We start from the raw sequence: 11,170 nt of genomic DNA, 5'->3' as shown, positions 1-11,170 counted from the left end.
ATCCTGTGTTTAATATTTTAAGGAACCACCATATTTTTCCCCCCACAAATGAACCATTTTACTTCATTCCTTCATTGCCATTTATGGATCTACCTTATTTTGTTTATCTTCATTTTGTTTGTGGATGGACATTTGCATAGTTTCAGGTTTTTGCTTATTGTGAACACTGCTGCTATGAATATTCCTGTACATTTTTGTTTCTTTGTTTGAACCAGTGTTTTCAATTTGGGGGTGTATGTCTAGGAGTACAATTGTTGAGCCATATGGTAATTCTGGTTTGATCTATTTGAGTAAATGTTAAACTATTTTATATGTAGACTGCCCCATTTTTCACAAGCAAGTTTTAAGGGTTTCAGTTTCTCAACATCCTTTTGTTATTTTCAGTTTTCTTGATCATAGTGATTCTACTTGTGTAAAAGGACATCTAGCTGGTTTAAATCTTCATTTCCATAAAAACTAATGACGTTTAATATCTATTCATGTGCTATTCACCATTTGTATGATTCCTCTGGAGAAGGGCCTATCCAAGTCCCTCGTCCATTTTAAAAATGGGTTTGTCTTTTTGTTGAGTTGTAAAAGCTCTTTACATATTCTGGGCAACAGATTCTTATTAGATAAATAATGTACAAATATTTTCTTCCATTCTGGGGGCTGTCTTTTCACTTTCCGGATAGTATCTTCTGACGTACAAATATTTTTAATTTTTTTTTTACATTTCTTTTTTAAGAATGAGTAAGAGAGAGAGTGTGTGTGCAGGTGGACAGGGGCAGAGGGAGAAGGAAAGAGAATCTTAAACAGGCCCACACTTAAACTCCGTGTGGAACCTGACATGGGGCTAAATCTCATGTCCCTGAAATCATGATCTGAACCAAAATTAAGAGTCAGATGGTTAACTAACTGAGCCATCCAGGCACCCGGGACAGATTTTTATTTTTGAGCATATTATTTTATCTCTTTTTTTCTTCCCCTTCTTATGCTTTGGTGACAGATCTAAAAGCATTGCTAAATCCAAGGTTATGAAGATTTATACCAATTTGTTTCTTTTAGAGTTTATACTTTCACCTCTTACATTTAAGCCTTTAACTTATTTTGAGTTAATGTTTATACGGGATGTGTGGTAAGGGTCCAGTTCCATTCCTCTGTACATGGATAGCTGATTGTCTAGCACCCTTTGTTGAAAAGACATTCTGTCCCCCCAGTGTAATATTGTCTACCTTTCTCAAACTTCAGTGGGCGATTGATGAAGGAATTTATTTCTGGGCTCTCAGTTAAATCCCACTGATCTGATGCATACTTCAAAAAAAGTTTATTTACTTAAAAAATTTTAAATTTAAATTCAACTAATTAACATATAATGTGTTATTTGTTTCAGGGTATATGCATACCTTTATGGCAGTATCACAGTGTTTTATTTGCTGTTGCTTTGTATTAAGATTTGAACTTTGAAAGTATGATCTTTCACCTTCAATTTTCTTTTTTGAGATGGTTTTGGCTATCTTGTGGTCCCTTAAAATTTCATATGGCTGTTATGATTGGTTTGTGCATTTCTTCCCAAAGGCCTTTGTGAAATTTCTTGGGAACATATTGAATTTCCACATTGTTTCGTGTACTGTTGTCATCTTATCAATAGTATGTCTTTTCATCACCATGGGTTGTCCTCAGATTTATTTAGGTTTCCCTTTCTTTCAGCAATGTTTTGTAATTTCCGGTGTACAACGTACACCTTGATTCCTAAGTATTTTTTCAATGCTGATGTTCCCTAAAATGGAATTGTTTTCTTAAATTCCTTTTTGGATGATTCATTGCTAGTGTATACAAATAAGAGATTTTTTTTTTTTTTTTTTTTTTTTTGGTACCAAATTACTTTATTTGAAGGAATGGTACAAATGAAAAGAAGTTAAGTAGATGTTTTGGTACAACTTATAGAAAAGGTAAGGTAACCCCAACATGCATGCATGGCCTCAGGGACCAGGTGGCTCTGGGAAGACAGCCTAAGGCTTAGCTCTCACTATCACTGTTTCCCAAGGTGTGCTTGTCAAAGAGATACTCTGCCATGCCAGATTCGGGGGCCCCCATCTTGCGCAGGTTGGTTACGTGGTCACCCAATTCTTTGATGGATTTCACCTGCTCATTCAGGTAATGAGTCTCAATGAAGTCACACAAATGGGGGTCATTTTTATCAGTGGCCAGTTTGTGCAGTTCCAGTAGTGACTGATTCACACTCTTTTCCAAGTGTAATGCACACTCCATTGCATTCAGCCCATTCTCCCAATCATCACGGTCTGGTTTCTTGATATCCTGAAGGAAGATTCGGCCACCTCGTTGGTTCTGCAGCTTCATCAATTTCTCAGCATGTTCCCTCTCCTCATGAGATTGGTGGAGAAAATATTTGGCGAAGTTCTTCAAAGCCACATCATCACGGTCAAAGTAGTAAGACATGGATAGGTAGACGTAAGAGGCGTAGAGCTCCAGGTTGATCTGGCGGTTGATGGCGGCCTCCGAGTCCTGGTGGTAGTTCTGGCGCACCTGCGAAGGGGACGCGGTCGTCATGGCGGCGGCTGAGGAGAGGCGGCGGCGGGCAGCGGCTGCGCGGCGCTGGAGCGGCGACGGGGGGGCCTTGGAGCGGTCCGAGGACGCTGTGAGGAGATGGCGGAGGGCTGGTTCTGAGCGGCCGGCCGGGGCGAGGGGACGAGCGCCGGGTTCCGTCCAAGCACTGTTGAAGCAGGAACCCGCGGCGACTCTCGGCGGAGATGTGGCCTTTTTTTTTTTTTTTTTAATGCTCATTTTGTTTTATTAGATATCATCAAGTTTTGTCCAAAACTTGATACAAAAATTTGGTACAACCAAATTACATTTCTATCAGCTTTACCTGGGAGTTCCTTTAACTTCACATTTTTGCTGATACCTGATACTGTCAGACCTTTTATTTTTTGCCAGTCTTTTTTTTTTTTTTCTTTCCCCAATTTATTTATTTTCAGAAAAACAGTATTCATTATTTTTTCACCACACCCAGTGCTCCATGCAAGCTGTGCCCTCTATAATACCCACCACCTGGTACCCCAACCTCCCACCCCCCCGCCACTTCAAACCCCTCAGATTGTTTTTCAGAGTCCATAGTCTCTCATGGTTCACCTCCCCTTCCAATTTACCCAAATTCCCTACTACTCTCTAACGCCCCTTGTCCTCCATGCTATTGGTTATGCTCCACAAATGAGTGAAACCATATGATAATTGACTCTCTCTGCTTGACTGATTTCACTCAGCATAATCTCTTCCAGTCCCGTCCATGTTGCTACAAAAGTTGGATATTCGTCCTTTCTGATGGAGGCATAATATTCCATAGTGTATATGGACCACATCTTCCTTATCCACTCATCCGTTGAAGGGCATCTTGGTTCTTTCCATAGTTTGGCGACTGTGGCCATTGCTGCTATAAACATTGGGGTACAGATGGCCCTTCTTTTCACGACATCTGTATCTTTGGGGTAAATACCCAGGAGTGCAATTGCAGGGTCGTAGGGAAGCTCTATTTTTAATTTCTTGAGGAATCTCCACACTGTTCTCCAAAGAGGCTGCACCAACTTGCATTCCCACCAACAGTGTAAGAGGGTATAAGATACCTGGGAATAAACCTAACTAAAGAGGTAAAGGATCTATACTTGAGGAACTATAGAACACTCATGAAAGAAATTGAAGAAGACACAAAAAGATGGAAGACCATTCCATGCTCTTGGATTGGAAGAATAAACATTGTTAAAATGTCTATACTGCCTAGAGCAATCTATACTTTTAATGCCATTCCGATCAAAATTCCACCGGCATTCTTCAAAGAGCTGGAGCAAATAATCCTAAAATTTGTATGGAATCAGAAGAGACCCCGAATCGCTAAGGAAATGTTGAAAAACAAAAATAAAGCTGGCGGCATCACCTTACCTGATTTCAAGCTTTATTACAAAGCTGTGATCACCAAGACAGCATGGTACTGGCATAAAAACAGACACATAGACCAGTGGAACAGAGTAGAGAGCCCTGATATGGACCCTCAACTCTATGGTCAATTAATCTTCGACAAAACAGGAAAAAATATACAGTGGAAAAAAGACAGTCTCTTCAATAAATGGTGCTGGGAAAACTGGACAGCTATATGTAGAAGAATGAAATTCGACCATTCTCTTACACCATACACAAAGATCAACTCAAAATGGATAAAAGACCTCAACGTGAGACAGGAATCTATCAGAATCTTAGAGGAGAACATAGGCAGTCATCTCTTCGATATCAGCCACAGCAACTTCTTTCAAGATACGTCTCCAAAGGCAAAGGAAACAAAAGCGAAAATAAACTTCTGGGACTTCATCAAAATCAAAAGCTTCTGCACAGCAAAGGAAACAGTCAAAAAAACAAAGAGGCAACCCACGGAATGGGAGAAGATATTTGCAAATGACAGTACAGACAAAAGGTTGATATCCAGGATCTATAATGAACTCCTCAAACTCAACCCACACGAAACAGACAAACACATCAAAAAATGGGCAGAAGATATGAACAGACACTTCTCCAATCAAGAAATACAAATGGCTATCAGACACATGAAAAAATGCTCATCATCATTAGCCCTCAGGGAGATTCAAATTAAAACCACATTGAGATATCACCTTACACCAGTTAGAATGGCCAAAATTAACAAAACAGGAAACAACATGTGTTGGAGAGGATGTGGAGAAAGGGGAACCCTCTTACAAATAAGAGATTTTTATGTATTGCTATTTTGTCCTGTAACTTTGTGGAATTAGGGAACTGGCTGTAATAATTTTTTGTTGATTCTTTACGAAGCTTTCTATATAAGATGATGCCATCTCTGGTCTCTGAATAGACCTAGTTCTACTGTTTCCTTTCACACGTGGAAATTCCTTATTTCTTGCCTTACTATTCTGGATAAAACTTTCAGTACAATACTGGGCAAGGAATGAAAGCCAGCATGGTGGACTTGTTTGTGATTTCAGAGTAGAGCTGTCTGTCCGCAAAATTGAGCATGATGGGGCGCCTGGGTGGCTCAGTGGGTTGAGCCTCTGCCTTCAGCTAGGGTCATGATCTCAGGGTTCTGGGATCCAGTCCCACATCGGGCTCTCTGCTCGGCAGGGAGCCTGCTTCCTCCTCTCTCTCTCTCTGCCTGCCTCTCTGCCTACTTGTGATCTCTGTCTGTCAAATAAATAAAATTAAAAAAAAAAATTGAGCATGATGTTTGATTAAGGTTAGGGTGGGGTTAGGGTTAGGGTCTCCCTGTCCTCTGCTGTACAGAGCCCATTCTTCTCTGGTAACCAGCAGAGTGATCTTTTCAGAACATAACTTTTGAGCCTCTCTGTTATCTGCTCCGCAGCTGCCTGTCCTCTCCAGCCTTTCCTCTCCCACCGCATCCTCCCCACCTCCCACCATATCCCACCCCACCTCCCCAGGTGTGTGGTCATACCATTGTGCCTCGAGCCTGACTCCAGGCCTTTACATTCTCCTTGCCCTCTGCCAAGAGCACTTGTCTCTCCCCTTGCTTCATGTCTGGCTTGTTCCCTTGTTGGGTGGACCTGGACTTGCCCCCTGGTGACCTGACTCATGTTTGCTGGCTGTGTGTGGCCTTGTCCCCAATTTAAATGTAGTGCTCACTTTCCCTGTGTGAGCGATTTTCTAAGCTGCCAGGTATGGGGCAGACACAAGGAAGTAGCCTTAGTGCATGTGTGAAAAAATCAGTCTCAGGGCGCCTGGGTGGCTCAGTCCTTAAGCATCTGCTTCAGCTCAGGTCAAGATCCCGGGGTCCTGGGATTGAACTCTGCCATGTTGGGCTCCCTGCTCAGCAGGAAGCATGTTTCTCCCTCTCCGACTCCCCCTGCTTATATTCCCTCTCTAGCTCTGTGTAAAATAAATAAAGCCCTAAAAAAAATCGGTCTCATAGGGTCTCATCACCCTTGCTGACAATGGGGGAGCTGCTGTCCCCTCAGAGAGACAGGTAGTCCCCTTAGAGAGACAAAACTTTCAACTTCTTGAAGCCAGGGGGATATAGACCTGGACCTAGAAGCTTCCACTCTTGGATTCATGGCTGGGGCCTAAGCAAGCCCCCTCTTCTTTCAGCAGTCTTCTTTCTCCTTCCCTGCGCATGGGCTGGACTTGATTCCCGATCTGGGAGAGTTTGGGGGTGACCCCTCCTAGGAATAGCAGTGGTTGACTGATGGACCTTGTCAGCAAGAGGCCTAGTAGCCTTCAGTGAAGGACCCTACAGGAGCAGAGACAGCTCTGTGGAGACCAGCAACAACCCACTCAAAGCAAAGTGGGGCAGGAGGCCAGCCCTGCTGATTCTAGCCAGTCTATTGACCATATAAAGGAGGGCTGTGCCCAAAGGTGCTCCACTCCTGGCAGGTGGGGCAGGACCTGCAGGGTGTTGGCCAGGGGAGGGCACCTTCAGGGTTTGCCTTGGAGCTTGACACAGGGGAAGATTTCTTGACTCCAGCATGCTGACTGTGGGGTTGGTTTCCTGCCTCTGAAGCCTCAGGTTCCCCTTTGTTTGACGGGGTGCTGATGGCCCCCATCTCTGGGAGCAGAAGGTAGGGAGGCCCCACAAGCAGACTTGCTCAGGACAGGCTGATAGAGTGGCTGTTGCTTAAAGCAGCCCAAGGCCTACCCCCTAGAAGAAGGTGCACATGTCTATGGCCCCCAGCTCTGGGGTCTTCCCACCAGCATATGACAGTGACCCTCCTCCCATCTTGTCTCTCATCCATATAGATAGGTGGTCTTCCTGAAGCTGTTCCTGCAGAGGGCAGAGAAGCCCATCATGGTGGGCCATAGGGTCATCTACTAGTCATCATTGACCAGCGGTCTCCTGGGCCCGTGTGCACCTCTGGGAGGGTTGGAGGTCCTCAGGGACCTCGAAGTCCCTGGTGCCCCGCACTGGCAGGATGTGTCCATACAGCACATGGTGATGGTCAGCTGCTTCTGTGAGCAACGCTTCTTCCATGAGGTGGACGACCTGGTGTTTGCAGATGTGGACATGAAGTTCTTTGACCATGTGGGCATGGAGATCCTTTTTTGGCATCATGCACCCCAGTTCCTACCAGGTGTCCCATGAAGACTTCAGCTACCAGTGCCGGCCACAGTCCCAGGCCCACATCCCCAGGGACCAGGGGGACATTTACTACATGGGGGCCTTTTGGGGGCAGGGGTTGGTGGTGGAGGTTCATTGATTGACCTTGGCCTGTCACCAGGTGATGGGGGTAAACCTGACCAATGGGACTGAGGTTGTGTGGCATGACAAGAGCCACTTGAACAGGTACCTGCTGGACCACAAGCCCACCAAGGTGCTATTCCCGGAGGACCTGTGGGACCCACAGCAGGTGGGCTGCACTCCCCACCCTTCATGAAGAAGCTGAGATTTGGGCCATGCCCAAGTATCACCAGGGCAACTGGGACTCATGAGGGGCTGTCCCAGGAGGACCTGTGGGACCTGCAGCTGCTGGGCTGTCCCCTGGAGGACCTGTGGGACCCATGGTGGCTGGGCTGCTCCCACCCCCTTTATGAAGAAGCTGATTCAGGCCATGCCCAAGAATCACCAGGACATCCAGACTCATGAGGGGCTTTCTCCATCTCCAGCAGGGGGGTGCTGTCCTGACCAGAGCTATCTGAGCAGGTTCCTACTTCTGTCCCTTTGAGGGAGACTGTGGAGCCCAGCCCTGCCCACACGGAAATGTCTAGGGCCCCCAGCTGCATCTGCACACAGGAGGCCTGCCTGGGGACACAAGGTCCTCTCTTTGTGATCACTACATGCTGATAACTTCTGGGTCATTTGCAGCTGTGAACAGCTCCAGTTTTATGTCAGATGTTTTTCTGTGTCAATGCTGAGCAACCATCTCTAAAAAGAACAATTAAGGGAAAAGGTTTTTTTTCTTAATTCTAGACAGACACTGCCTGGTGGGGCTGGGAGTGGTCCTGCAGTGGCCGTGGAGCCAGGATGGCTCTGGTTGGGTCTTCCCTCCCAGTCCCTGCACCTTGCCATGGCCATGGGGCTTCACAGAGAGGGGGACACTGAGCCACCTTTCAAACCTACAGTCCCCTGGCCACCAGAGGCCTTGACTGTGGCCACTAGCTCAGCATCCAGGAGCACAGAGCCCTCTGAATTATATACAGTTTCTGCCTTGGTTTTATTTTTTAATTTATTTTTTAAAATTTAAATTCACTAGCCAATATAGTACATCAGTAGATTTTAATGTAGCGTTCAGTAATTCATTAGTTGCCTGTAACACCCAGTGCTCATCACAACATGTGCCCTCCTTAATACCTGTCACCCAGCTACCCCATCCCCTTACCCCTCTCCATTCTGTAACCCTCAGGTTGGTTCCCAGAGTCCAGAGTCTCTCATGGTTTGTCTCCCTCTCTGATTTCTTTCCATTTAGTTTTCCCTCCCTTCCCCTGCGGACCTCCTCTCTATTCCGTATGTTCCATGGATGAGTGAAACCATATGATTTTTGTCTTCTCTGCTTGACTTATTTCACTCAGCATAATCCCCTCCAGTTCCACCCATGTTGATGCAAATGGTGGGCATTCATTCTTTCTGATGGCTGAGGAATATTCCTTTATATATATGGACCACATCTTCTTTATCCATTCATCTGTTGAAGGATATCTAGGCTCTTTCCACAATTTGGCTATTGTGGACATCGCTGCTTTGGATATTGGGGTGCAGGTGGCCCTTCTTTTCACTACATCTGTGTCATTGAGGTAAATACTCAGGAACTCAGTTCCTGGTTCATAGGGTAGCTCTATTTTCAACTTCTTGAGGAAACTCCATACTGTTTTCCACAGTGACTTCACCAGCTTGCATTCCCACCAACAGTGTAAAAATGTCCCCTTTTCTCCACAGCCTCTCCAGTACTTGTTTCCTGTCTTGTTAATTTTAGCTATTCTCACTGGTGTAAGGTGATATCTCATTATAGTTTTGATTTGTATTTCCTTCATGCCAAGGAATGTTGAGCAATTTTTTATGTGTCTGTTATGAGCCTCCTCAGTCTCATGCTCCCCTCATTTTCCTCCTCAGCCTGAAGATGAACCCATCCAATCTGCAGCTTTGAAGACCAGTTCCGCCCTGATGCCAGGAGCATAACCCGGGGGTCTCAGCCTCACCTATCGCATCTGTTCTCTCCATGTGGGGTGACTGCCCCCCTTCCCCCACCAGCTGGCCACTGCTCCTCTCACAGATGTCCTCATCTCAGGAGAGGGAAACACCAGACCCTTGGATTCCTCTGTGACTTGTTGCCTTCCACCACCTCTCCCACTAGTGAGGTGGCTCCTGGAGGACATTCAATGTCCAAACCATTTAAAGGCATATGTAAGTCTCTGCTCCCTAGGGCAATGGATAATACTTGGGGCAAATAGAAACCAAGCAGAATCACTGGAAGAAAGGCTGAGTGATGAGGAGCTTTAGGAAAGAAGGGCCTGGAAGGGGCGCCTGGGTGGCTCAGTGGGTTAAGCCGCTGCCTTCGGCTCAGGTCATGATCTCAGGGTCCTGGGATCGAGGCCCGCATCGGGCTCTCTGCTCAGCAGGGGGCCTGCTTCCCTTCCTCTCTCTCTGCCTGCCTTTCTGCCTACTTGTGATCTCTCTCTCTGTCAAATAAATAAATAAAATATTTAAAAAAAAAAAAAAAAAGAAGGGCCTGGAAGCTCTGACCTATTCCCAAGCTCCTGGGACATTGCATGTGTGGTCTGGGTGCCTGCTCAGGGCCGACCTGGGAAGGCCCTAGGCTCTTCCCTCTGGTGGTTGTCAGACTTGGCAAGTAGGAAGTGAAGGCCAAGGCAGAGTGCTAAGAGACCTGGCTGGTGCTGAAGGTGTATCCTGATACCCACACACCAAGACCGCTCCTCCCCATCTGCAAAGACTGGAAGGGGTTTTGTTGTTGTTGTTGTTCTGTTTTGTTTTTGTTTTTCAGAAGGAGGGAAGTTTCCGGGGGTTAGGGAAATCTCACCCAGTCGACAGCTGGCCACTACATTCACAGACCAGACACTTCTGTGGCTACACACAACAAGGGATACAGGTTTGACAGAATCAGCTCAGAAATGTCAGTAAGCCAACAGCAGAACGGCAGTGAGAGGAGCAGCAGCAGTGAACTTTGGGGAGGGGAAGAACTGGTACTTGACTTGCTACATTACACTTTTCACAGTGTCCCAGATCCTATGGCAGAGAGATGAGTAGTGGTGACACAGGAAAGGAAAGTATTTCAGTGCAATTGACACCAGAAGTCCAAGGACTGGCATGGTCTCAGGGTGTTGAAAACACTTCTGGGCTTTTATATGAGGAAAATCTAGGACAAAGGTCGGTAGGCAGGTGTGAGGGTGGCCAGTAAAGGTCAGGTCAATCATTGTCTTGGGGTCCATCATGCGGGGTCTTGCTGGTGTCAGGCAGCGGTTATTGCTTGAGGGGTTGTTTGGTGCCCGAGGGGTCTTTGATTTGAGTTAACAGATGAATCTGAGGAGGGATGTCATCAGTTAGGAAGTACACATGGAGGTCAGAGTGGAGGTGGGTAAAGGCCTCTTTCACTCCAAAAGCAGGGGATCTCTGAGCCTCTGCTACACACCTTGCCCTGCTCATTTCTTCCAGCTGCCTAGTCCCGAGTTCTATCCTTTTAATGAGCTAGTCATCTAGTAAGTAATGTGTTTCTCTGAGTTCCATGAACCACTCAAGCAGACTATTCGAACCTGAGGAGGAGGTTGTGGGGCCCTCCAATCTGTAGCCATAGCTCAGAAACATGGGTGCCCTCTCTGTCCAGCCACTGGCTGACCACTAAGTTAATAGCACAGGGATTCACTGGTGACAAACAGCAAAGAACACAGACTTGAAAAAGTTAGTTCAGAAAAGTCACTAAGCCAACAGGAGCTACCACAATTAGCAGCAATAATGAAGCCTAGGGTGGGGAAGTCTGATATTCAGGATGCTTCCTTTTTAATATTCATCATCACATCCTGGACTTGTCAGTGGGGCCAAGTGCCCTGGCTGGGGGTCAGGTAACTTCCTACAGGTTCCACCTGCCTCTCCCTGGTTCCCCTAGCCATGCACAGCCCTGTGCTGCTTCCCAGCAGAGGGTGGTTTTAACCAAGGTCTGGAAGATAGGATGGAGTTTTCTGACTCCACCTGACACCACCC

The 11,170-nt window shown here is 46.2% G+C and overlaps 1 protein-coding gene and 1 pseudogene across 1 annotated transcript; one reads left to right on the top strand and one right to left on the bottom strand.

Moving 5' to 3' along the window:
- Positions 1 to 1,906: 1,906 nt before the first annotated feature.
- LOC122919168 (ferritin heavy chain) lies at positions 1,907 to 2,756 on the bottom strand. The gene has a single exon (XM_044268048.1). The coding sequence runs from the start codon at positions 2,548 to 2,550 to the stop codon at positions 1,999 to 2,001; it is 552 nt and encodes a 183-aa protein (XP_044123983.1). The 5' UTR covers positions 2,551 to 2,756; the 3' UTR covers positions 1,907 to 1,998.
- Positions 2,549 to 7,609, top strand: LOC122890326 (annotated as a pseudogene).
- The last annotated feature ends 3,561 nt before the right edge of the window (positions 7,610 to 11,170 follow it).

Source organism: Neovison vison, chromosome 11 (genome assembly GCF_020171115.1).
Source record: "Neovison vison isolate M4711 chromosome 11, ASM_NN_V1, whole genome shotgun sequence".
NCBI classification, from domain to species: domain Eukaryota; kingdom Metazoa; phylum Chordata; class Mammalia; order Carnivora; family Mustelidae; genus Neogale; species Neogale vison.
This window is presented reverse-complemented; position numbering and strand designations above follow the sequence as displayed.